At 43.0% G+C, this 26,916-nt stretch overlaps 6 protein-coding genes across 9 annotated transcripts; 5 read left to right on the top strand and 1 right to left on the bottom strand.

Annotated features, from left to right (window-relative positions):
• Window positions 1–1,614: 1,614 nt before the first annotated feature.
• Window positions 1,615–4,766, top strand: LOC128302590 (uncharacterized). 2 transcript variants are annotated; one of them, XR_008287383.1, is made up of 6 exons: window positions 1,615–1,903; window positions 1,989–2,212; window positions 2,284–2,559; window positions 2,621–2,778; window positions 3,047–3,916; window positions 4,217–4,766. XR_008287383.1 is itself a non-coding variant. In XM_053039440.1 (5 exons), the coding sequence occupies exons 1-5, from the start codon at window positions 1,819–1,821 to the stop codon at window positions 3,831–3,833; spliced, it is 1,530 nt and encodes a 509-aa protein (XP_052895400.1). In that variant the 5' UTR covers window positions 1,615–1,818; the 3' UTR covers window positions 3,834–4,766. The 2 variants fall into 2 exon arrangements, 1 of the variants encoding a protein (XP_052895400.1); XM_053039440.1 differs by having other exon boundaries at window positions 3,047–4,766.
• Window positions 4,763–8,077, bottom strand: LOC128302591 (endoplasmic reticulum lectin 1). 2 transcript variants are annotated; one of them, XM_053039441.1, is made up of 5 exons: window positions 7,830–8,077; window positions 7,082–7,771; window positions 6,832–6,879; window positions 6,465–6,653; window positions 4,763–6,396 (listed from the first exon to the last, which is right to left on the bottom strand). In XM_053039441.1, exons 1-5 carry the CDS (start codon window positions 7,950–7,952, stop codon window positions 5,956–5,958), a joined length of 1,491 nt encoding a protein of 496 aa, XP_052895401.1. In that variant the 5' UTR covers window positions 7,953–8,077; the 3' UTR covers window positions 4,763–5,955. The 2 variants fall into 2 exon arrangements, with proteins under 2 accessions (XP_052895401.1, XP_052895402.1); XM_053039442.1 differs by lacking the exon at window positions 6,832–6,879.
• On the top strand, window positions 4,924–5,998 carry LOC128302594 (intraflagellar transport protein 43 homolog). Of its 2 annotated transcripts, none has more exons than XM_053039447.1 (4): window positions 4,924–5,236; window positions 5,368–5,400; window positions 5,469–5,615; window positions 5,697–5,998. In XM_053039447.1, the coding sequence occupies exons 1-4, from the start codon at window positions 5,100–5,102 to the stop codon at window positions 5,920–5,922; spliced, it is 543 nt and encodes a 180-aa protein (XP_052895407.1). In that variant the 5' UTR covers window positions 4,924–5,099; the 3' UTR covers window positions 5,923–5,998. The 2 variants fall into 2 exon arrangements, with proteins under 2 accessions (XP_052895407.1, XP_052895406.1); XM_053039446.1 differs by having other exon boundaries at window positions 5,365–5,400.
• A 543-nt stretch (window positions 8,078–8,620) lies between the features above and the next one.
• Window positions 8,621–9,827, top strand: LOC128302593 (beta-1,4-galactosyltransferase 7). The gene is made up of 2 exons (XM_053039445.1): window positions 8,621–8,900; window positions 8,970–9,827. The coding sequence occupies exons 1-2, from the start codon at window positions 8,798–8,800 to the stop codon at window positions 9,812–9,814; spliced, it is 948 nt and encodes a 315-aa protein (XP_052895405.1). The 5' UTR covers window positions 8,621–8,797; the 3' UTR covers window positions 9,815–9,827.
• A 318-nt stretch (window positions 9,828–10,145) lies between these two features.
• Window positions 10,146–11,750, top strand: LOC128302592 (torsin-like protein). Its single transcript, XM_053039444.1, has 6 exons — window positions 10,146–10,406; window positions 10,491–10,611; window positions 10,678–10,694; window positions 10,759–10,889; window positions 10,965–11,413; window positions 11,481–11,750. The coding sequence occupies exons 1-6, from the start codon at window positions 10,169–10,171 to the stop codon at window positions 11,611–11,613; spliced, it is 1,089 nt and encodes a 362-aa protein (XP_052895404.1). The 5' UTR covers window positions 10,146–10,168; the 3' UTR covers window positions 11,614–11,750.
• Window positions 11,751–11,934: 184 nt separating this feature from the next.
• On the top strand, window positions 11,935–14,440 carry LOC128302588 (ribosome biogenesis protein SPATA5). The gene is made up of 2 exons (XM_053039438.1): window positions 11,935–12,357; window positions 12,425–14,440. Exons 1-2 carry the CDS (start codon window positions 11,952–11,954, stop codon window positions 14,383–14,385), a joined length of 2,367 nt encoding a protein of 788 aa, XP_052895398.1. The 5' UTR covers window positions 11,935–11,951; the 3' UTR covers window positions 14,386–14,440.
• The last annotated feature ends 12,476 nt before the right edge of the window (window positions 14,441–26,916 follow it).

Genomic DNA, 26,916 nt, shown 5'->3' with positions numbered 1-26,916 from the left:
CATTTCCGGAATGGTTCATATGATTGAACCTGTCCGATTCGGTGTCGTTACGGGTCGGCAGGGGTACGGGAAAATGGTATCAAAATGGATGAGTTTCCTTCCGCGGCACGGCTAGTACGGTTCCATCCCATCCATGTACATTCTCACCGATCCCATTATTATGCGGATGATGAGTTAAAGCTCCGTAAACGGTTTCGTCCGTTCGTGTTTATGCACAAACACACAAATCAGGGAAGGAGCGCTGAACATCCGATACTTTTCTTCGTTCCAATCGTCACGTCCTCATATCGAGAGGGCGCTCGAAGTCTAGCAAAAAGGGATACGTACATCCTCGCATCCCAGCAAACACCCAATATCCGTACAAAGTTTTTGGGGGCAATGTTTTCCGGAAAAGGGAAACCCCGGAAAGATGTGATCAATCAATGTTTTACGCCAAATTCCACACCTCCTGCCGTACGTCGCGGTACTTTGTGGTGCGAGATAAAGCGACTTCGTTTTGGGGAAGATGTTTTCCCTATCAAAAGATGATGCGCGTTCGTGGTTCGCTCCGTGGTATGTTTCCGCGGCAGGGAAGCGGTTTTTCGGTTGGGCCGGGAAAACTTTTGCCCCGCTTCGCTGACGAGCATTAGTAAGAGCATCAAAAATGTTTGCCTAAGTACCAGCAATGAATTCTAACGATGAGCGTCTATTGTGTGCCGTGGTGCGGAAGCAGCTGTTGATGGAGGACGCAAAGAGTTGTGTGTGTTTTTGTTCGCGTCCGCGGAGAAGTTTAATCTGAAATTAAATCGGAAATAGCAGGCAAACGGAATAATACTGCGTGCGGCTTCCGGTTAAAATTGAAAGAGGAAGAGAGAGAGGAGAGTGGAGGACACTTTCAACCCTCGGAAGTCATTGCCAAAAGGCAATAATCGGTAGATCGCTTTTCCGTCTTTGGTGTTTCGGTCCGGTGCAAACTGACGCTCTTGACCTGGAATAACATGATTGGTAAGAAAGGGTTAAGTTTATAAATAATCGAGGTTAAGCAGTGTGTTATCCATTTTATTTTGCTTTATATCTGAGAATTTCGATATCGATGACATAAACTAAAGAGAACCGAAAGAGTAGAGTAGAGCATAAGTTGTTAAATTATAAAATTTTGCAGTTCAGAACGTTGTATGATGGAAGACCTTTTGCACACAAATAACCTCTAACTTTGAAAAATAGAAAGCAAAGTTGAGCTATAATGTAATATATTTGCATATTCAACCTTGAGTGCCACTGACCTTCTAACTACCTTTTCAAATGAACTACGAAGTGCTGGTATGAAGTATTCGACCGGAAGATATAGACAACATAATGTGTCAAACAGTACATGTACCATTGCAGGGTTGGAATCATATGCAGAACGTACCTGTTCTCTTTTTAATTACAGAATAATCGAGATTTGGGACTGTTTCCATAAGTATAAAAACTTATTGACTAATATAAATATTTTCAAAAAGGTTTTTACAATTTATTTTTCATTTATAAGAAGGACGTTCAACAAAAACTTTCTCCAGCTATCGACGAGCCCTGTATTGATGTAACAAAAACAACAACATTCACTTGATAGCCAAAAAGTTCACATCCAACACTCCGGAAACTTCCTTCTTATCGAATAAACAACAGTTTTGTGCATCTATTCAACTTGGCTTAGGGAGGACGCATCGTTACCAAGTGTCGTCAGAGTGCAAAAGAAAAAGTCTATCTGTAACGTGTGGCAGATTCTTTCCATCCCAAGTTGTTTTTTACTCCGTTATTTCTTTGGTCAGCGTGTATCCTGCCTAACAATCAAAACAAATGAGAATGACATCGTCGACAAAAATAATGCTGATAGCTTGCGGTTCGTTCAGTCCGCCAACACCAATGCACTTTCGGATGTTTGGTAAGTTATGGGTGATGATTTAGCACGACCGAGCTGTAAGGGTAACAACGACATTAATCTATTGTTTCGTTGGTTCGTTGGACAGAAATTGCGCGCGATCACATCCAGCAGATGGGACAGGGGCAGGTCGTCGGTGGGATAGTATCGCCGGTGCATGATTCATACGCGAAGAAAGGACTCGTGTCCGCTACACACCGTTGTGCAATGATTAAGATTGGATTGAAGTCGTCGGACTGGATCCATCTGTCCGATTGGGAAACGCAACAGGAAGAGTGGACACGAACTCGTCAAGTGTTGCAGTACCATCAGGTGGAGTTGTTTCAATGATAGTCATGCTTCGAAATTCAACTGATCCAAAAATCTATCGTGCCATATTACAGAACTACATAAATTCGTACTTAAAAGATACTAATGGGACCATCAACAACCAGCACATACCCGCCTGGATACCGGAAGGCATCAAGCGAGCGGGCGGCCAGGTGCAACTGAAGCTACTGTGTGGTGCCGATTTGCTCGAATCGTTCGCAACTCCGGGCTTGTGGAAAGATGAGGATTTGGAGGCGATTCTGGGATATCATGGCGTTGTGGTCATTTCCCGAGCTGGATCCAACCCGGAGCAGTTTATCTTTAATTCCGATCTGCTGAGTCGGTATCGAGTAAGTACGAAGGATAGCGTTTGGCCGAAGGAATTTACTTAAAGACGTTCTGTTTTGCCAGCGCAACATAACGATCGTTACGAACTGGGTGACGAACGACGTAAGCTCAACGCTGATACGAAGGTTATTGAGCCGGGGTCTTTCGGTGAAGTACCTGCTAGACGACCATGTAACCGAGTACATACGCAAGTTTGGGCTGTTTGGATCGAACAACGACACGTAAGTATAGGAAAGGGTGGAAATTGGATTTAACAATTCCCAACATTCGCGTGATTGACTCGAATCGAAATGAATTGAACTACGATACGCTCCAAACAATAACCATTCCCGCGTGTTCCATACAGTGAAAGGGGCAGTTCGTGCTTGCGTGCGTGCACCGCGCAAAACTAACTGCCATTTGATTGCTTCACCTTCCTTTGTCGCTAACGAAATTCGCTTTCCCACATGTCTGTGCTGGAAAATTTTGGCCTGGAACGCGGCTAAGCAGTAAGTACATTTTAACACCGGGTAGTGCAACGGAGGCGATGAGCATTTCGCCCATCTCACCCATCAACGATCCGGATCTGTACATCGAGCATCAAAACCAGCGCAACAAGCTCGGTTCGTCCTGTGAGGCAATGGATGAGACGGATTTCCCCATACCGCCCATACCGGTCGGTGCGCCGACCACACTGAACAAGGTGTTTTGTTGCGCCAATGATTCTAAACCCACTACCGGTCGCGGTGCAACGTTTCTTGGCCGACCGGGCAGTGCCGTACAGATCATAACAACGGCAGCCCCATCACCGACACCACCACTTGTAACGTCACCCGATGGGACAACGAAACCCGCCCAGCAGCAGCACATCACGCTGGATGAGGGCGATTGCAGTGCGGGCAAGAAGGTGGGTGAAAGCGCGGCGGGTAAGGGAAGTCCCCGGCGGGTGTCCGTGGACCAACCGCAACAATCCACCCAACCTAGCACAATTGCTAAAAACAGCACCAACAACGACAATACCAGCACATCATCGACCAAACGCACGACCACTAACAGCACCTCCGATACCATAGCAACCGAGCGCAGTAGTACGAAGCGTGGTGCGATGGCTCTGACCAAAGCAACCACCACCACTACTAGCAAGCTAGGAGCTACTTTAAGCACAAGCACGGTCGGTCCGTCGGCGAATGCTTCGACCGGTCGGATCAGCCCATCGCGTAGTTACGACGATATGATCAAATTTGTTTTCACAGAGCACGGCATTAAGGTCATAAGCGATCGCGAGTACGTAGTGTAGATGAGCGTTTTGAGATTGACGCGAGCGCTTAGATTTACGCTAGACCCGTATTGCTCGGTTGCGACGCACGCATTCTCATTCGCGTAAGTACGTTGGCTGCAGATGGACGTGCAAAAAATAGTTAGTTGCCAGTGATTTGTATGTAGCTCGCTCTGTTGACAAATTGGTTCCCTAGTAGTGGCTGTTAGTAGGAAAAAGGCCCAATTCTATTAGACATTAGTGTTTATATACTGAACAAGTATATTCCGTACGCTTACCTTCTTTCGTTTCGCATCTTCTAAACCTATTTAATGCATGTTTAGAGACGTTTAATCGTATTTAGGAATACTTCAATCGTTATTTTTACGAGTAATTAAAACATTACTTTCATTCTCTCATTTTAGGTCCTGAAAAAGATGAAAATAGCTGCTTGTCCAGTGTAAGAGATGGTCAATTGCGCAACGATGATACCCTTTTCCGTACGAAATTACACACCAAATAATGTCTATATGTGGTGGATTCGTGCCTAGTTCCTTACTTTTTTTAAAGAAAATATTCTATTAGCTTGTTAATATTTATTTACTGTTTACAAACATCACATGTTGCGTACCTTAGAAAACAAAGAAACAGAAGGACAAGAGATAGCTCAAAAATGTATAAACTCCCTTCATCTAGGGTCTTATGAAAATGTACTCAGCCGTATTTAAGCTAAGTTTGGTTTCACACTTTTAAACGTACGCATTAATGCTTTGTGGCGGGTAGCGCGTCCACAACATGAACATAGGCGAGCAATTTTATAGTTCACATTGCGTAGAAAACGGGTGAAATGGCCGCATGTTTGCCGCCCGTTAGGCTGATTTCTTCTTCGCCGGTGCCCCGGAATCGAACAACGGTAGACAAATAGGTGAATGTGATTAGATGGAAGACTTAATAAAACTAAGTAGTTATGGATAACCAGGCAGCAAACGATTATGATGTTTTATTTGTAATCCGCAAATTATTTTATTTATTTTAACCATCCCCTTGTCCGCGTAACGTCCCATGGTGGGAGCAGTTTTTTCACTGTGCTCGCCATTTTCGAGCAGTTTCCTTGGCGACGTAAACAAACCACCGTTCATCGCGGTACCGTATCTTCACACCGAATCGTGTGTACATAAATAATAAATTAAACCCCCCCCGCCACAGGATTTTTTGAAAGCTAACCGCGTCACTGGTGATAGTAATTAATGAGCCGTGTGTGTATTGGCCATAGGGGGTGAAGACACAGGCAAAAACATACAATCAAACATGCAGGAAAAAGGTTCCCCATCCACCACGGCCGCAGGTACTCCGGCGAAGGTAAAAACGGACAGCTGGCTGGAGGAAACATCCATCGGTCGTTCATTGTCAACGCTAACGAGCGGTGCCAGCTCCGGCCACGGCAAGTAAGTTGCACAGTTAATGTAGATTATTGATCAAACGCGGCAGCCAACCGTGACCGATTAGTATTTAATGCGCAACGTTTGCGTTTCTTGTTTTCTCTCTCACTCGATGCTGCTGTGTTGCCTGCTAGTAGAAATGCGCGCAAGTTCTCCAACATTTTAGAGATGTGAGTAGTTGATTGTTGGAAGTGAATTGCGGTTTTTGGGTGGCATTGCAACTGTGCTTTCTTTCTAGGGAACGGTTCAGCAATAGCAATATAGTTTCGATGGACGATACCAGCACAACGGTTGATTACAATCCCGTCGATGACATTCCCGTGCTGCCGGATGCGGACGATATTCACGAAAGTTTGCTGTACAATGAAAGTCCCAACCTACCAACGTGAGTATCGTCTGTGAAGGACATTCTCGCTGTGTAATAATACTTAAACCCTTAAACTGCTATTTGGTTCTCTGCTTGTAGTGTAACAACGTACAAGAACCTTAGCTCGGACATATTCACTAGCGGCAAAGCTTCAGCGCTCGGCAATTTGGACGAAATCGACATCTCCATTTTGACCGAGTGTCTCGAAAGCGAAGAGGACATCGAAGAACCGGATGAACCGTGGACCTGGGATCAACTGTTTACGCAGCTTTCGGTTAAAATAAGCGCCGAAACGAAAACACCGATCGTAGAGTACAGTAACTAACATTGCATCATTTACTGCGTAGGTGTGATTAAATCAATTATTTACATTAGTTGCGCTGTCCAGTACGAGCTGTGTTTCCTCCTCGAGTTGCCGCAAATTTGCCGGCAGCAGCATATCATCTGAAGCGAGCGGTAAAATATCACAAATCTTCGATGACTCCACGTTCAGCACGTACTCGCAGGGACGCGGCTCCAGCAGATACAGTGCGATCGCATCCGTACTGCCGGCCTGTTCCGTGCACTTCAGCTTAACCTCCACATGCCGGGGTTGGTTCGTTTTGTCACAAAAGTCACCGCCGGCGTAGAAGTGACTGATTTGGTTCTCGAGCTTGCGCTTGTACCGCGCGGTGGGATTCTTTTCCAACCATTCACGGTGCTTTTCGACATTGAAGTAGCCCAGATAGATGGAGGTGTCTTTGTGGTACTGGCGTATGTGTTTACCGAAGCACAGCTCAAACTTCCACCAACCGGATCCCTGGAGGATAAAGATAAAAGTTCATTAGAGCCTGCTCTTTCGCCATCACGTCACTGTTTGATACTCACTCCTGGTAAGCAGTACGCTCCATCGAGAAATTCCAATAGCGAGGTCAGTTCCTTGGACTTTTTCGGTCGTCTGGTCATCGATGAAACTGGTGTTTCACCTTCACTGTCTCCCGTTTCATCATCCATTGCTTTCCAATCGAAGTTGAACGTCGTATCTTTCCGCATTGGATCACCGCGCATGGAACCATCCTGGTTTGGATACAATACAGCGTTACAAAATTGAGAATGTCAAACAAGGCAGGACTCAGTGAAGTAAGTCCCGAAATAAACCGCTCACTGCATCAACCATGCATTAAACCAACTCGTGCGAACCGCACTGGTTCTCTCTACTGGTGGCGTTGCAAAACACAATCAAAACAGAACCAACCTCGCTCATTTCAGGGATTTCATATCCTAATACTTCGCTTATAGAGACCTAAAGGGGGAAAAATAGGACGAAAGAGGGGAAAAAACGAAAGAAATACGTACAAAAGATAAACGCAAGCGATAAAGAAGGCGCGCAAACAGCGGGAATGAATGAGGGGATGAAAACGAATCGAACGCAAGCGAATATGTGAACAAACAAAACAAGCACGTGTGATAGGACGAGCCGTCCATCCCGAAACCTTGCGACATACCGAAAGTTGCTGATACTTTTGGCGCAACTTGTCCACTTCCTGCTGTAGTATGGCTTTCGGTTTGCGCGGTGATTCACCGAACGGGCTGCAGCTGATTTTGTTCTCCTCTGTGTCCTGCGGTTTGTACTTCGGGTGTGTACAAAGGGCTGCCGTCAGTATGATCACCTCGTAGTTGCAGGTGGACGTTTCCTTTAGCGAGTAAACCTCATTCTTGCCGAACCGGTAACACACGTACAGTACCTTCGTAACACGTGGCTCACCGTTTAGGTCGCATATCGTACCGGAATCCATCTCCAGCTCAAGATACGGTAGATTGAAGCCCTCGATCTTCTTATACTTCATCTGCTCTTTATCGGCCTCTGCTTGCGCATTCTTGGCCTTTAACGCATCCGTCTTTTGCTGGTCCCATCGACCGAGAAAATATTCCTGCAACTTGCTCGTCTTCTCGTGACGCTCTTCGTGGTACTGCTTGATGTAGCTCCCATGACACACTTCGTACGACCAGTAGCTTTCGATACGATACGAGCAGGTCGTCGAAACGAACAGTGGCTCGAGCAGCTCAAGCGGGCTGGGCCCATTGTACTCCACGTCGCCGCCAGTTTCTTTTGACGTGATCGGCGGGATTACGCACAGATACTTTTCCTTGTTTGCGGACGTTACGTAAAATTGTTCCGAACCTGGAATTACATCCTGCAGGAAGAAACAGCATCAGTTACCAGTGAGCAGTACATGCAGTGTGTTTACATACGATTAAGTCCTGACTGTTATGCCACACAAGGTTGAACAGTACCGAATCATCGAAACCCTTCAAGTCGTGTCCCGCAACGGTCCAAGATGTGGCGACGAGTGTGTAAATGAGGAAGCCCAACATCCTTTACACACGGGAGGGCCCTACTGTTTTTGGGGCTGAGCACTATCAATCGTTATCTTATTTATTCAGCAAGACGATTGTGTAGCGCGGAACAGCTGCGGTCGTGGTAGAAAATGATTGGTGGCCGTTTGTTGTCATTGAAAAGATTTTTTCGTTTCGTTGCTGTCAAAATAAAACTGTTCCCAGCCAGAAAATTTAGACAAAATTCCCAGTGCAGCAAGGTGCTTTAATTTCGATCATTCGAGCAGTTATTTTCGTTAGGTTTCCAGTGAGCCAAACTTCGTTCAATTACCCGTAAAAATCCCCTAATTTACCAATAATACCCTAATTTTAAAACCCTTTCATGTCATTTTGATATGTTCGCTTTGGCAATGGTAGATTAAGAAAAACTTTTCACCGGGCAAACACCACTTGTAGAATAAATATTGTTTAACGTTTTAATATTATTTTAAATGTATTAATAGCATAAAAACACTGTTTTATTTAATGCATTCTGGGACACCATAACAACATCTCCGCAACACACGAGCAAATGGTGCAGACTGACGAAGCAAACTGCTTGAAAGGGTAAATTAGCTGCGGCCTGTCTAACTGGGCGGTCACTTTTTGTTTGACTGGGTACATTTCGGTTTGACAGTTGCATTGACCATCACAACAAAGCGGTTTCTTTCGGAAAACAATGCCGAAATACGGTGCGTGGCTGTGTAGAATTTAATTAAATCTAATTATAGAACTACGTTCTAAAATGCGTACGTTGGTATGACCACTAGCTCGATCTGATTGTCGCGTTTCGGAAAGTTGGGTACAGCAGCGAGCAACGACCGGTGCGCGTACAATGGTCAGCGATGGTGCACCACATGCGTTCTGTCTTGTTACGCTACATCGGAATATGTGTGATAGCTACGTGTTTCATTCTACTGCTAATCAGCGGTTTGCCAAGTGCATTGGGTAAGCCGAAACATAGTGAAGTCACTCTGAAGTTGAATGTTAACGTTTGGATTTTTCCTCTATTCACAGATACCTGCAAGTGTGAAGAACAACTGGATCGTGATCTGCAGCACGAGCGGTTCCACAAGAGCTTCCGGTTCGAGAATACGGATCAAAAAAGGCTTGCCATTGTAGTGCCCTTTCGAGACCGGTTCGATGAGTTGCTACAGTTCGCCCCGCACATAGCAGCGTTTCTGAGCAAACAGAGCGTTCCGTTTCACATATTCGTCGTGAACCAAAACGATCGGTTTCGGTTCAATCGCGCATCGTTGATAAACGTTGGCTTCCTGCAAGTTCGGAACAAATACGACTACTTTGCGATGCACGATGTCGATCTGCTTCCGCTGAATGACAATCTGCGGTACGAGTTTCCCGCCGACGGACCGCTACACATTTCCGGGCCCGAGTTTCACCCGAAGTACCATTATGCGGCCTTTATCGGTGGCATACTGTTGCTTCGCATGGAGCATTTCGAGCAACTGAACGGCATGTCGAACCGTTACTGGGGCTGGGGTCTGGAGGATGACGAGTTTTATGTACGCATCCGGGAGGCCGGTCTTGAGGTGACCCGGCCGAAAAACATTACGACCGGAACGAACAACACATTCCTGCATGTGCACGATCGTGTGCACAGGCGGCGAGATACGACGAAATGTTTTAATCAGCGTGAAGTAACGAGGAAGCGCGACCGGGAAACGGGTCTGAGTACGGTGCAATATTCGATCCACAGCCGCCGAGAGCTGACAATCGATGGAGTTCCGGTGACGGTGCTGAATGTTGATCTGTTCTGCGACAAGCAGAAAACACCCTGGTGCGAGTGTGAACCCAAAACGGACAATACGAACGCAAAGGTTCCGAAGAAAAAATCCTCATAAAGTACTCGCCTCGCAAGTGATGCTGTGTTGCCATATTGTCAATTCCGTGCAGAACGTTTTCTTAAATAAAAAGAAATTCATTGCTCTTCACATAACACAATGCCCCAACAAGCATCCGTCCCGGTTCTGGATGCTTTGTATGTAAGAAATATGTTAAGCGTAATGTATTGGAATGTCTTTTTTTTGTTTTAGTGTCGCATTGCTGAAGCACGCCGTAATGATTACAGCAGCATTACGCACGTCAAATTGAAATGCGTGTCCAGTGTTTACGTGTGCGTGTATGAAGTATAGTCGATTGGTCATCAGTGCCGACGTGATTGTTTACATTACGAACTGTGAGAATCAACATTCAACATGAGGCTAGTGAAGTGTTACCACGCACAGGTGGTGCTGTTTTGCATGTTGACGGTGAATTTCGGTGTTCAACCCACTACAGCATGGTTCGATATTAGCAAAGTGTTAGATACTGCGTCTGATGCGATAGGCACTGCGAAGAATGCGATGAAAATATCGTACAAGTATGTAAAAAACAATGGATACTGTGTGTTGGCGGAATGCTGTAATGAAGTACACATTCATTCCGACGTTACAGGTAACTATTTATGCTGTGTTTTAGCACGGATGGTTACCAATGATATTCTTATTTGCCGACTTTATATTTACGTCTCCTGTGAAGAACTACGGAATGCCTTGCAGAAATCCTTATTTGGACAGCACATTGCCGGTCAAGTTATTCTGAATGCCATCGGGGGACACTTTGAAAACATCCACAAGTCCGTCAAGCCTTTGGTAATGAGGTAAGAGTATTGACAATACTTCTGTTTTAATAATCAACTTTAACTGGTGTTTCGTTTTTTTTTCAGTTTGCATGGCTTACCAGGTAAGTATTTGCTAGAGAAATAGGAGGCATGGCATAACAACGTTTCGTTCTTCATGTTTAATAGGAACGGGGAAAAACTTTGTTGCCGAACATGTCACCCGGGCACTGTACAAAAAGGGTGCCAATAGTAATTTCGTCCATAAATATCTTGGTAGGATACACTTTCCGCTTCAAAGCGAAGTAGAAAGTTACAAGGTTCGTTAGCAACAACGTTCGCAACCATGATCTTGGAATCGTTCCATCTAATGTATCTTTTTTGCACCAATCTAGCTAACATTATTGACGGATATAAAGGTGGCCATAGCCAAATGTCCACATTCGTTGTTCATTTTCGACGAGGTCGAAAAAATGCCACCCGGGCTGTTCGATGCGATTGTTGGGCTGCTGGATCACCATGCGTACACGAAGCAGTTGGACTTCCGGCAATCTATATTCATCTTTCTCTCGAACGTGGCCGGACCGGAGATAGCAAACCGGTTAAAACACCTGGCAGATGGTGGCCGTTGGCGTGAGGAAACGCACCTGCACGATTTCGAATCGACGCTAGAGATAGCCTCGTACAATTTGGTGGGCGGATTGTACAAAAGTGAACTCATTGAATCACATGTGATCGATCATTTCGTGCCGTTTCTACCGTTGGAACTGAGACATGTGGAAGATTGCATCAGAGTTGAGTATAGCAAGTATACCAACGAGAAAATGAGCGATGAAATGCTAAGGTAAGCACACTCTTGCAAAAGGTATTGATGTGGCATTGATAATGAGAGAAAATTTGTCTGATTGCAGTGCTATCGTCAAAGAAGCGATCACGTTCGATGAAACCGGTCTATATTCCAACAACGGATGTAAACGCGTAAGCAAAAAGGTGGAAGCATTATATTTCGGTCAAGAGCGCAAAAAACTGAAGACGGAACTGTAAGGACGTTTCACCGTACGCGAGTTATGTTGTTTTCCTTTTTTTAGTGAAAATTTGCGTCTCTTTTATAAATTATTCAGTTTAAAATGAACCGAAAATCGAGTCGTTTCATTAAGTCAATAAAACACGCATTTTCACTATTTTATTGTATCGGTATGCATTCAAATTTAAGAAATTTAGTTCGAAAAGAGAGGAAAAGTTAGTAAACATTTTCCATCAACGGTCAAACTGAAATGACAACACGAAATGTCAAACGTAATGTCAACACGGTAGCTTGTTTGTTTACATCTCAACGTGCACATTCGTTGCTGGAAACATTTGCCGACAGTGCAGGTGTGAAAATGCCGCCGAAATCCGCTAGCAAGAAAGAAAGACCGTTGTGGTGGAACTGCGAAAAGTGCCAAACATATTTACAAACCAACGAACTGGCCAAACATCAAACGGAAAACTGTGCAAATGTGAACCGATTGGGCGGTTACGTCGATGCGACCGGGACGTACCACTGTCGCAGGGTTGAGATAAGTGATTTTGGTGCGTACGATGAAGTAAAACTATGCACGGAAAACGAAAGATACGGTCTAGTACTATTACCCGACAGTGTGGTAAGAAGGATTGGTTTAATGATTGGAGATTATGTAACGATAACGTTAGCTAAAAGTGCGAACAGCACCCCGGTGGGAACAATCGTTCGGACGTTATGGCCGTTTGAGGATCGGCATGGAGCGAAAGTGTGTCTTGAAGGATTGGGTAAGTTTAGAGGACAAATCTGTTTTGTTACTTTTAACACTAATTGCGTCTTATTTATCCTTTCCAGATGAATTCGAAGCTGTATCGCCAAGCGAACTAGTGGCTAGTGTAGCCCCTCTCAGCACCCGACTTGAGGATGCCGAAGAAATATTTTTACGATTGGAAGATCCTGCGCAAGCGAAACTTCTAGAGAAGAATGGAAAGTTTCTGCTTGCCACCCTCAAACACAAACTGCTAGGATGTGTTATTTTGAGCAATAATCCTCTCATGCTAACCGTTTGCAACAAACGATTTCGATTCCGCATCGATTACGCTGTTACGCATGGAACTGATCTAGTTGATCAGATCAATAAAATGAGCTTGAGTGATCGTATGTTTGTCATTATAAACACCACGAAATTCAAGCTAGTGGATGACTCTAAAGCAGCTCAACATGGCCATCAGCAACGAAGGTACAACTTGCTCAACATTGGTGGTCTAGATACGACGATAACCGAACTGAAAGAACTTCTGAACATAGCGTACGGAATCGATGGCGCCCAACCGAAAAGTAGTGCTGGAAGTAGTGGCCCCGTAAGTCGTGGAATATTGCTTTCCGGAGTTTCGGGTGTGGGAAAAACGATGCTAGTGAATGCGTTGGCCACCCACTACCAATGCCACGTGGTAAAGCTAAACTGCTCGGAGGTATTCAGCAAATTTTATGGAGAATCGGAAGCAAACGTGTCACGCCAGTTTGCGGAAGTGTTCGAAGTTCACCCGAAACCTGCGTTGGTTATTGTGGAAGAATTGCACAATCTCTGCCCTAAGAGCACGAGCACCGATATAGTGAAACGTATTTCACAGCACTTTCTTAGTCTGCTCGACAGTTTGCACGGCGATGTGCGTGGCAATCGCACAATGGTAATAGGAACAACGGATAATGTTGATAATGTCAATCCACTGTTACGTCGTGGTGGACGGATGGATTACGAGTTCGAGCTACCAGTACCGGATGCGATCGCACGGGAAGCTATTCTGCAGCGAATACTTAACCGGTACGAACAGACATTACCTGTCGACGATGTACGTGCAGTGGCTCGCATTACGCACGGTTACGTTGGGGCCGATCTAGAAAATTTAGTTTCGAAATCATCCTCCTCCTCCAAGACGATCGATGGCAGTTCGCTAATGGCAGCCCTGCAGCACGTTAAGGCAAGCGCAATGCGTGAAATCATGATCGAATGTCCAAATGTTCGATGGGCCGACATCGGTGGACAGGACCAGCTGAAGCTGACACTGCGCCAAATCATCGACTGGCCCATACATCATCCGGAAGTGTTCGAACGGCTCGGTATAAAGCCACCGCGCGGTTTGCTTATGTTCGGTCCGCCCGGATGCTCCAAAACGATGATCGCGAAAGCAATCGCCACCGAGAGCCGGTTAAACTTCCTCTCGATCAAGGGTTCGGAACTGTTCTCCATGTGGGTCGGTGAATCGGAACGTGCAGTGCGTGATTTATTTCGGCGTGCGAGACAAGTGGCACCGTCGATCATATTTTTTGACGAAATCGATGCGATCGGAGGCGAACGATCGGCGGAATCGGGCAGTTCGGTGAAGGAACGCGTACTGGCCCAGCTGCTTACCGAAATGGATGGCGTGAGTGTGCTGAAAGATGTACGGATCGTGGCCGCCACCAATCGACCGGATCTAATCGATCGTGCACTTATGCGCCCGGGTCGTTTGGATCGGATCGTGTACGTTCGGCTACCGGATGACGCTGCCAGGGAGGAAATATTCCGCATAAAGCTGAAGAGTATCCCAACTGCACCGAACGTGGACATTGCGGAGTTGGTACGTCGAACGGCCGGGTGTTCCGGGTCGGAAATCGAAGCCATCTGTCAGGAGGCGGCACTGAAGGGGTTGGAAAGTTCGTTCGATGTGCAGCAAATCGAGTGGATATACTTTGAGCACGCGCTCGAATTGGTGCGACCACGCACAAGCCCGGACCTGTTGCGCCTGTACGATGAATATTTAAAGCAACATCAATAATAAATGTTCTACGAAAACGATTGCAATTTATCATTTGATGCAATCAACATACGCATACGTACGAGGCACACGAATTGAGATATATTACTGTGTGTGCCGTGCAGCGGACAAGTGGTGGCAAGATTGAAAGGAAGCACTCAGCAAGAAAGAACGTTTTAGCACCTTCCCTCGGGCAAGCGCATCAGTTGAACAAATAGCAGCTTAAAAGGATCGAATGAAAATGTTTCATCCTCCCCTAAAAGAGGTAACAAGTTTTTGTTCGTCTTTAAACAAACAAAAAAACGCCTTTACTTTGCTTTCCCATCATTCTCGTGGCACTATCCGGACACGGCTTGATTTCAATTATCGAAAAACCACTAAACCGGTGGCTCATTTCCAGCGTGACCACATTCTGTAGTAGCGACGCGTCCGAGCGTTTCCCCTTCGCCAAAAACTGTTGGCCCAATTTCACGCAGCCAAAGCGTAACGCTTGCGAGTGTGATTAGTGTGGCCAATGTATAGCAACTGCGCCAACGTTCCATAAACCTGTCAAATAATTCAAACTTTTAATTACATCCAAATAACTCACCCGCCCGGGTGGAAAGCGCACGAGTGCGGGACGAAAGGGGAGGGGGTTTCATTTGAAAACTGTTGCTCGATGCACTCCGTAATTTGAAGTGCATCTTGTGGAGCTCCGGGGGGAACGAGCATCAGGCTCAGGCACCGAGTTGAAGAACCCAAATCAGTGGGAGCACATTATTAGCTCATTGTCAAGAGTTTTCTTCACATTTTTGGACGCTGCTCCACAGACACACACACACACACACGCATGCACGCCTTCTTGGCAGGCGGCCACCGGTCGGGAAGCTCGTCACGGAAGTGAGGTTTACTCTAATAAACAGCGTTGTGCCGACACGATGATTCGTTGCGCTCGGCACATGCATCGTTGCATAATGCTCCGTCTGTAAATGGAAACGGTACGGTCAAGGGGTTCCCCAGGGCGGTAATAATTTTACAAAATGTGTTATTATTATTACTTTCCTTCATTTTTCAAACCCCCATTGGTGGGATTGTAGTGGTGATGGGGTAGTGTTACATTACTGGTGGAGTTCAGTTTGACCATGGCAACGAACAAGTCCGATGCACTTGATGTTGGGGGAAAATATGATGATTCGGATTTGCCGCTACTGGAAGTAATTTCAGTAGAAGTCATCCATGTGCGTACGGTACAAATTGCAACATGAAAAGTTTTGTTTTTCCACATTACGTGATTTATTTGGCAAGTTGTGGGTAGGGCGAGATGAGAAATCGGGAGAGGGGATTTTAATATTGCTATGAATTTAACGTATTTTCCATTACTGGGGTTTTTTTCGGTGTTGGAACAATGATTTTTAGTATAATATTTATCACTGCTTACTGTACATTGTTTATGCACAAGAGTTGCAAAATTCCCTTTGCTGTGAATTTGCTTGCTTTATGTTTGTCTTGCTGAAAGGCGTTATGTTTGTTGCTAACGGGCGTGCTTTTAGCTCAGCTATAACAAATCGGGTTGGAATCATTAACACACAGCTGGATTTATCAAAAACAAGAAGAAACAACCTACTTTGACAAGAATTTTCCTCTCTTCTATTTTACTTAGCTGTTACTTTGTATTAATCATTATTTAAGTAAGCTAAGAGCTGCGTATGGCAAACAAACATGGTTAAGTCAAAATTTGTACCCAAACTGGATGTGTTATGTTGGTTGACTCTGCTATATGACCGGCCTTAATCTGTGGTGTACAAAGGGATATTCAAACAACACCAAGGAGAATTAAAAAAATGTTATGATTATAGAGCCTTGCTTGCTTATTTCTCAGGTGCCATTAGGTCTTGGCCTGCTGCAGAGGTCGTATATAAACCGTTCACGATCGAGCGCCACATGGTCAGTCCTTTTAAACATTCACTTGATATGCGATATGAAACGAAACCTTTGCAAGGTCCAGGCTAACATAATTTTCTCCCCGACTCCTCTTCAGTCACGTCCTCGTCGTGCAGCATGTGTAGCTTTTGTCACTATATATGACCCTCCGGAGGTACTTAGAATCTTGAGTGACAAGATAGACCAAAATTGTGAGCTGAATAGAACTCTAGCAGTTAAAATCACAACAAAATATATCTTTAATGCAATTAGAACTGCAACGAAGAAAAAAGTCCGAGGTTGGGTGGATTTTCTTACGAATTTTACGATACTTTTTTTTGTGTAATACATAAAGAATAAAATCTGATTTTGAATGCAGCACTGGCACTAGAAATTTTTCCTCTATTCGGTGAAAGTGTAATTTTATTGGTACCCAAGCATAACAGAGAATCTTCGCAACCGGATATGTTTCGACCAATTAATCTACTAAATTGTGAATATAAAATATTTAGCCGTATCCTAAAATTTAGATTAACAGAAATCATGGAAAAATAAGCTCCTCAATGAGTCTCAAAGCTGTTGTAATAAGGGTAAAAACTTATTTCAAGCCATTTTATCCATAAAAGATAAAATTATGGAGTTGGTAGGAAAAAACCTAGCTGGGAAGCTCGTATCCTTTGACATAGAGAAAGCTTTCGATAGAGTGAACTATAATTTCTTATATAAAATAATGGATTCGATGAGATTCAATAGCAAAATAGTAGAGCAGCAATTCATAGAAACTCATCATCTAGGATATACATAAACGGAATTCTTCTATCGAAAGTTAAAATAAAAAGCTCAGACAGGCAAGAAAATCCCTTAGCAATGGTACTGTTCACCTTATATATAAATCCATTATTTGAAAAGTTTAATGAAGTGTATAAATCAAATGATTTATTAAATGCTTATGCAGATGACATATTTGTTATATTAACAGATAGTAAAAAATAGGCAATGTTAAAATTATATTAAAATAATTTGAAATCGAATCGGGCACTAGACTTAACCCTAGCAAATCGAGATCAATTGATATTGGGCACAAAACAGACAGGATCAAAATTATAATGGATTGGTTGGACAACAAAGACAAAACATTGGGAATATTTTTTGTTTGGAAATTGGGAATTTTATAAGTCTCTTAGACTTACAATCAAATTAAACTGGGAAGCAACATCCCAAAATATCACAGTGCAAGAGACTTAAACCTTTACCGAAAAGTCATAGTAGCGTGTACCTATTCAACGTTTAAATTATGGTTTGTTGGATCAGTTCTGCCAATAAACAACTAACTTTTAGCAAATATTACATCTTAGCTAGGTTCATTTTTATGGTCAATAGGAGGACCAGGCATAGCTCTGCGCCAGTTAGCTGTACCTGAAGAACAAGAAGGTTTAAACCTCGTGATCCTCGAACTCAAGCTTAAAGCCTTACGAATGAATAGAGAAATAAGGGAAATAGAACACACTCCATACAGTAAGAATTATTTAACTCACATTCAAAATCCACCCTACATAGCAGCAGCACATTCCACAATCCATTCCTTGCGTCAAAGTTATTAGAATTTAGATGGCGTATCTATCCCAACGCAAATATAAAAACATTTTAAAATCCATCATTAGTTCACTTACATTGCCACAAATAATAAAAAAAACATCCCACAAGATATTAGCTTAGTTCCATGCAAAGAAGTACATGCAAGTTGGTTAAGGAAATAGTTTACACTCAGGAATTGAAATTCAAATACAACATGGTACAGCCTTTCCTAACTGCGAAATATGCAAATGTGTCGTAAGCATAAAACACGAACTAAAGGGCTGTAAAGTTAGAAATCAAACACAAGGAACTATTTGTGCCAAATTATTAAAGATCACGAAATTAAATTGCCTACATTTAGCCAGCTAATGAAACCGGAGCTCAGATTCATTAATATAGAAAAACGAACTACTATATTGTTGTTATTAAGTAACTACGTCCAGTGTGTCTTCAACAATGAAATAGATCAGAACCTTAAAAAAGATAAGCAAAAACAGCTGATAGAGTAGCAACGGCATGGTGTGTTAGTCTTAACTAGGGCATTTATCATGTAAGCTTATTTATAATAATAGAGTAATAAACTATTAAGTATTGTTTTTATAAAAAGGGCTCAGGGCCAGTCATCCTGCTTCAAGTACTGAATAAACTCGAATTTCTCATAACGGGTTGGAGTAGAATTTTGGAAATCATTAGTGTTGATAGAACTTGAAGGAACTTGTTCGTTCGTTGTGAAGAATTGATCTTTCGTTTTGTGATCTGTCATAAAGAAATGTGTGTCTCATGATTTATCTCGTTCATATAGTTCACTCACGAAATGTTCCTAGATTCGACGGGTAGTTCGTTTCACCTGCCATTCTAGTTCGTTCCACCTATGTTATATTTAGTTCAACCTGTGTTACGGGCAGATCAATCTACTTGACGATCGTCTTATCAATTTTTCATTGAAAGCATAATTCACACGATCTGTCTATATGGATAGTTCAATAAAGTGGGGAATTTTTGGCGAACTGTAGCAACATATTATGACGAACGAAGTTCGTTCGTTCACTTAATCGAACTTCACTTCATTGATCGATCTGGGGAGGCTTAGTTCATGCGACGCAACTCCACTTATTTAGCCAATTTTAGTACATAAAACAGAAGATTATCGTGAAGTATGACCACGATAAAATATCGATTTCGAAAATTTTTGTTTTGTTTGGTTAGAACGGGCCAGGTCGTATCGCCTTAGTCACTCCTTGCTCCGGGGGTTTGGTCCGTTTGGAATTTTTCCTGTATCCTATCGTGTGAAGATCGGCGCTGTTACCAATATACCACCGGACCGACCAGGGTCTCGCCGTGTGTGGGGGGGGGGGGGGGCATCGAAAAAAGCTGTTTAATAGTAAAAGGTGTATGGATTATGCCGGGAGAGGGTTCGAAAAACGACCATTTAACCCTCTCAGTATGCTAGAGGGTTGCCCGAAGTGTACCACGAGAAATTGGGATACCATTAATAGATTAATTTTTTTATGTAATGTGTTTGCTAATCCAAATATTGAGAATCCTTGTTAGTCACATTTCATCTTTCTACCAAAACGCGAATTCCTTGTCGGCAATAGTCTTTATCTAAGGAAGCGTCCTAAGCTCCAAGCCAAGTAATGTCCTAATGACTAATGAGCATTTTTCGAACTCTGTTATAAAAGTGTCATGAAACCGATAAAATAAACATTACGATCGTAAAGTTCTCCTTTTGCAGCAAACTGACCACAATCAAACAGTGTCTTGTTACACGATCGCGTAATAGCAAATGCAATTGACACAAAGCCCACTCTTTTCTTACCTCCACCCAACCGAAATGTGGAGTAATTTATTGGAGTATGCTTGAAGATTGTGTTTTACGAGAAGCATTTTGGAATGACCCTTTGCAAGCGAAAGCATCAATTGCGAGCTGCTGCTCATAATGTTTTCACTTTCACAGAAAAGCGCAATGGAATGTGGAATGGTTTTGATTTTTGGATTACCCTCTTTTTTTGTTGTTTGTTGCTTTCGCTTTGTTTCTTCTTTCTTCTTCGAACAAGATGCTTTCCATATGCTAATGCGGATTGTTCGCATCCGCGAGAAGCAATCATTCCCAATCGTTTTGCTTTATGTTACAAAACCCTCCCATCCCGGGGGCATGCGAATACGGCTGCATCCCCAAATCGTGTTGTGCGCGCGCCCGAGATGTTGTGTAATTATGTGTATTTAAGGATATTAGTTTCACACTGTTTACACTGCGCTCGAGGATGAAGGGCCTTTAGTCGTCCGCCACTCGACATTGCATTAGTGAATTATTCCCGCGATCGGTGGCACGCGTGTCAATCACCAAACAATGACGTTTGCTCATCGCCCGAACCCCCGCGTGCTGCATATGCGCCTGCTGTTGTACGTGTGTGTGTGTGTACCCAGAAGCGCATTTTCGTGGAATTCACAGTAAACTATTCTTATGATCCATCTTTTAACGATCACGATCGCATATGCTGGAGATGCGCTCTTGTGCTGGAAGAAGCTGCTAATGGATCGATCATAATTTTTAAACCATGATCGGCCCTGACCTGTTGAGTCATTTGGTTCACCGAAAATTCCCCATTCGTCAGCTTGTTAAACATTTGTTGAGACGAGAAAAGGAGAGGGGGGGAATAATTTATTGCCAGCGAGGGTGTTGCAGTACGGCACCCTTCCCTAAGATGGGTGTGTTTTATTTATCTGTTAGCATCATCGGCTAGAACGATGCGAGTGGTCGGCCACTGCATAGGGAAAAGCTGCAATTAAAAAGCAGTTAAAGGGCGCAGAAGGGTAGCGCAGGGTTTGTAAATCTTAACCCATTTAGAACATCGGATGCAGCGTGTTGTTGCTTGCCGCTAAAGTATCGGCTTTCAGCCAATGTTATGCTTTGCGTTCGGGTGATGTCCCTTTTTTTTGGGGGTACATATGCATTGAGGGTTGCGAAAAAAAAAATACAAGCAATGCATAAAATTGTACGGTTGTGTATGCATTTTTCGTTTCCACACCGACTGTTGGTAGTATGCAAAACAATTTAAAAACATTCTTCTGCCGCTGTCCGACATTTAGGGACAGGGCCATAAAGGATTCGTCACGGGCTTAACGAACGCAGTCACCTTCTAGAATGCATTCTCGGTATTAAAAAGCCATAAGTGTTGGAATGATCTTTTTTTATTGCAGCTTCACATTGCAACTTGCCAAAGCGGAAATGGAGGGCGCGGCGTGCAGTCAGAAGCATCAGCTCACGTCATAAAATCGTTTAAGGATAGCGGCAGCAAAAGTAGCAGGAGCTCATCGTCTCGTTGCTATGGAGATGAGGATTAACCCAGAGAGGAGCGAGAGAAAAGAGAGAGAGACAGAAAGCGAGAGAGGTCATAAATTGCATGTATTCGAAGTTATGCATTTCCATTGATGGCTACGGGGTTGCTATGGTTTCCCCCGCCCGTGTATGTTTGCGGATACCCGAAACGACTTGGGAGTTTCTTTTTTAAAATTCCAGTTTTAGGACTAAACAGAATTGCAACAAATAAAAAAAAGCACACACACACACACACACACAAATGTTCGAAGAAGAAGGCAAAAGTTCACGAAACGGGGGATACAAAAAAACTGCACTTTTTTAACTTGGAATAGTTTGCAGAGGCTTGCAGTATTCTGGCAATTCCTGCTCTTATGCACTCTCGACCGTTTCGAACCTCATCCTCCCCCTCACCCCCCCCTTCCCACCCCAGCCCTTGGCAATCCTCACCAACTGCAGCAATAGTACAAAAGGCAACGTCCGAAAGCAGGAGAAGTGCCGTGTGTGTTTTTTCTTTTTTGGGTATTTCGCCACCAACCTTCGTAGCTACGATTGTTGTCATTGGAGAATTTATTCTCGTCACGAAATACTGCTGGTGCACCGTTGCCACGATATGGCCCGTTCATTCGAGCCCTTTTTCGATGGCATAGAGTGCTGTGTTGGGGTGTTGCGACGACACGATGGCAACTTTATGACATCCGCGTTGGGTCGTTTTAGTTTCGGTGGGCATCGGATCAGCACATACAAAAAAAGAATACGGCGCATAGGGTAAGAACACTCCAATAATGACACTGCAAACCCACTGCCCACTGCCGATGCACGGTGCACTTAAAATTCATCCCCGTCCGGTGTGGATTGCGTATCAGTATGGAAAATTTAACCGCCCGAAAGGAAATGGGGATCATTCCGGTTTAACGTTTAAATCGCATGTCAGACTGATCGATTGTCGCGTGGAGCAGTGGAGAGCTTTTACAGTCGTACTCACTCTATCCGTTTTATTGGGAGTTTGGTACGTCCGTTTGCAGTAATAATTGAGACATGATTTTATGTTCCAATTTATTGAGCTACAGGTAGTAGCATACCATCCACGCGGTAATTCCTATCAACTTTTCCTATCTTTCGTGGCGCACTCCCGCATTCTTCGGCTTGCTGTTCGAAAGGACACATCGCGTTAGGATTTTATGTACAAGAAATAAAAAATAAATGTGCAAATTTAACCGTTCCGAGTCGCCCATACATAAACCGTAACAAAACGACACCGCTGAAGCGCGATCCCCCTGTTGCAGCTAACCGTTGTAGCGTCGCTTCCCTCTCATAAATAATCCTTGCCCATTGGTTTATAATACACCGGTGTGGTTCTGCCCTGTTCTGTGCACCGTGTCCGAAAAGGGACACAGAACGATTGGACATCGCCGTACGCTCAGCGTAAAGAAAGGTTGAATCACACGCGACCACGTCCGGCCCGCGGGGATGGGTACGTTCGCCACCGATTGGAAGCTGCATAATGCTTTCTTCGCTTCGCTTCGATGGGACCCGTGGGGCACTTGAATCAAGGTGTGGAGCGGGACATACAGTGTGTGCAGGGTTGTGAAATTTTATGACCCTTGCGATGATCCGTTGGTGATACTGAACTTTCGGGGGTCCATACTGTGCAGAAGTGAAGAATTTCCTTTCGAGAAAATAAAAAGTCATGAAAGCAAAAAGGCAGAGCATCGTTTTGCCTAAATTGTGCGATGTTACTTTTTTTTAAAAGCTGAAGCTTAATTGAAAATGATAACATTACGCAATAGAGCATCTTATGATGTATTCATGTATGTTATTTTGATGTTTTTTTACTACTTAAACAAAACTTGAATTTATAAACTAATTTAAACTTTAACTGTGTAGTTAAACTTTATAAATTTCTTGACCCTTTATATATTTATCTTTATTGACAAATTTAATACACCGACATCAATAGCAAATTTATGATCATCGACCAAATACGAAAAAATGTCCTTGTCCTTTGGAAAATCTGATTCTGATTCATGAATCTGTAAAAATCATTGAATAGAATAAATTAATCTGAATCTCTTTCGAATTAATGATTGGCTTGATTCGCAAATGTTCTTAAAACTCATTACTCTTTTGTGAGTCGATTCCTGATTTGAATGACTCGCTAACGAATCATATGAATGACTATCTCACAAAAGATTAATTAAGCACAACACTCGTCCTTTTCATTACTCATTTGAATGCTTATCAATTTGAATTACTCTGTGAAATGTATCTTCGCTCTGTAGCTTCTAAACAAACAAGTAAAATTATAATAAGTACAATTGGCAGTATACTTATAAGTATAACATCATATTATAACATTACACTCATGAGTTTTAATATAATTTTTCGAGATTTAAGATTTCACTAAGAGCAACTCATATTTAATAGAAAGTATTTGTTCTTCTAATCTAGAACTAAAGATTAACGTCGCTTAAATAATAATGAAATGGGCAAATTGAAATTGAACAGGTTCATTGTAGATCTCTAGGTTATTCCAATCGCTTCATCCAACTTTACTCAGAGCTTTTATCTTTGAATGCAATTCGATAGAAGTAGAAAAAATTCAACAGTTAAACAATTTGTGTTAAAGTTCGTTTCATTACTTTAGTTAAATAAAGGGACAGTAAACATACGAAATTAAAATGTGGAATATGAGACCAGAGCTACATAAATTTGAAATTTTAATTAGATTTTTTGTTTAATTTTGATCATTATTACTATCAGCAAGCGATTGAACAATTTCCAGACATGACTTGGGACTAAAATGTATAACTAATTCGATTACTTTTGTAAAATTCTCACAAATATTCTACCCTTCCAAAAATGACTCTTCCGATGCACATGTTGTAACCAAATTTAAAAGAAATTATAATTTATACACCTACGCAAAGACACAATACTCAAGACAACGTGGGTGAAAGTTGAGATGACTCAGGGGTTAGTGTTCGGCCGTACCATAAACACAACATGCATGCTGCTGGTAGTTTTGAGTTGAAGCATTAGATTCCATATGTTTTGCATATTCTCACGAATGAAAATTAGAATAATTCCACCGAATGGTTATTTACAGTAGGAACATGTCCATGAACCAATAGTTGGTTGCCCACTGTGGTTCATTGTTCAAGTTTAAGGCCAACACGAGAAGGCTGAGGGCACGAGAGTTCTAGCCGGTGCTATGGATATGTACTCACCGTTTAATGGTAACGCTGGCCAATCACTGTCAATGGCGTGTTCCAGGGAAGCAATAAACCATCAAAACCAGTCCATACATGCCTGTTGCGTAGCATAAACATGCGAATTGATCATTAATCATATCTGTCCCGGTGGATGCATCTAAATAGAGCGATAGTAGTGCTATCCGAGGCTGAGTGTGCAGAACCAGGAAAAGCACCGACACCAGAGAGTGGAAGAAAACAAACCAATAAATGGAAATAAATAGGAAAGTACTTTTGCGAAACCTTCTTCTCCATCTCGGGGCGACGAGGGCAGTCGATGATGGAGATCGTTCGTATTCTCGGGCCATGCACATGTTTCAAGGGTCTGCGGCCTGCCTTTTAACGCACACCAATTCCGTATGGATGGCTCACGTGCCGGTGCTGGGTTTATGCTCGAGGATAAACGAAAATGTCCTACGTGTCGGCCTACAAATGGAGGCGCACCGGCCAAATATCCATCCATCCACTTTCGTTGGTAGATTTCCGTGCGTGCATCGTTGCCCGGGCCGAATGGTGATGGGTCATGAACCAGGTCTCACACACGCATCCACATCCGCAGCTACAGGAAGACGCTAACACGGCCTGGGGCGACGGTCCGGACGGCGCACTGTTGTACAGAACGTAACTTGATGCCACACATTTTATGAGGTTTGTTTGCACCGTAGCCTCAAGGAGTCCCCCACACCCAGGCTTCCTTTACTATCCGCCCCGCAATAGCTTGGCTTACGCGCTAATGAAGCATCTGGCCCGATGGGACACGTTCCTGGCACACTCGTACGCACGCGGGGTTCTTCTTTTGGTTTTTGGGTGTGCTGTAACGTTTCCGAATCCGCACCACCGTACAAGCATCGTTCACATCAAAGCCGTTCCGGATTGGAACTATGCCACCATGTCAACCGTATGTCAATCCCGGTGAAATGGGAGACAGGCAAGCAAGCAAGCAACACAAGCTTTCCGTGTTGCCCACAGCAGGCCCAAAGGAGTTACGGGTGGTGGCAAGATGTTTGAATTTTTAACGACTGCAAGCCAGTTTGCTGATCGATTCGGTTTGATTCCAAGATGGATTGGAGATTAACAAGCTTGGGGTGGGGTGGGTGCATGGATGGATTTGTTTTTTTAGGGTTTATTGTTGCTTTTAGCTTCGATACGACGATACGTGTGCTACTTCTTAAGCGGCGCGTTCTTTATGTGAGTGGCCGTTGATTGAAATGGAAATCTTTTTGGTGGTTTCTCATCTGTGGCGGTGGCTGTCTGTCGCTCCATTGTGTGGCCTTGGTGCAACCGGAAGCTTGGGCGAGCTCTATTAGTGTGAACAAGTTGAGGATTATCCGCTGATTGGTGCTATTGAGTAGCTCGGTGAAATGTATATTCGAGAAATTGATCGCATCGTCTATTACATGCCTTTTTCCGATACTAAATTTCAAAACACACATCACTGTTATTAGTATGTAAAACAAATTCTAAAGAAATTTATGAACGAATGAATAAATAACGTAGTAAATAGATAAACAATTGCATTAACAATTGATAAAAATTAATAAATCAACAAATGAATAATAAATAACATAAATAAAAGTATCATTCAGCATTGAAATATGAGCCATTTTACGGCGAAGAGTCATAATTGTCAATTGCAAAACAATATTGCATACTTTTAACAAGCAACATTAAACAATTGTGTAATTAATTTGAGGTGTGTAAAATGCCACAAAAATCAGATTATGATTTTATCCCCAATTCTTCAATAAACTGACCAAGAAAACAAAACATTTTGCTCAAATAAATAATTAAAACAGATTATACAGGTCTGTTCCATAATTTCCATAATTATAATCGCTAAATTATCAAATTAATTCACGACTTTGATACATTGTTTTGTTCAATTTATTTCATTAGGATCCTTTCGATTGTGTTTTCCGTGGACCGCCAAACAACGGAATTAACCACTTCCCCTTCATCCGCTGGGTTCATCCGCTCTTGCTAGGAAAATGAAGCAATGTTCATTCACGCAGCTTCCACTCTCAACCAGACGGATTCGGTGAGCGAGAGAGCAAATACAGTAGAGTCTCTTGAGCGATGGCGGGTTAATAATTGTGGATGCCTTTTTATTTCGTTACAATCAACCATTCTAGAAACGAAAATTGAACAGAAAAATTGGAAATCTAAAATACGAAAGATTATCAATAGTTTCATCGTATGAGTAGTCCAAATCAAGCATTAATTCCTTTAATATTTTTTTTACTTCTAAAGGTATATTTAAAAAGTTAGAAAAAAATCGATCTCTTAAAAAAATAACTCAATTGTCTTAACGTGATTTTAAATCCTTTAATACACTTGTCGTGGTGCATTATCAGTAAAAGAATAATCCTACTATTTCACTGCTACTGCTGCTACTACTAATCCACACTTATCTTACCCTTAAATTACGTTGTAAATTAAGGGTGATTCAAGGGTAGTTTTTGAGAAGGGTAGTAACAAAACTTGGGTGGCTGAGTTGATACTGCA

Source organism: Anopheles moucheti, chromosome 3 (genome assembly GCF_943734755.1).
Source record: "Anopheles moucheti chromosome 3, idAnoMoucSN_F20_07, whole genome shotgun sequence".
Lineage (NCBI taxonomy): Eukaryota > Metazoa > Arthropoda > Insecta > Diptera > Culicidae > Anopheles > Anopheles moucheti.
The sequence above is the reverse complement of the archived record's forward strand: the minus strand, read 5'-3'. Positions and strand labels throughout refer to the sequence as shown.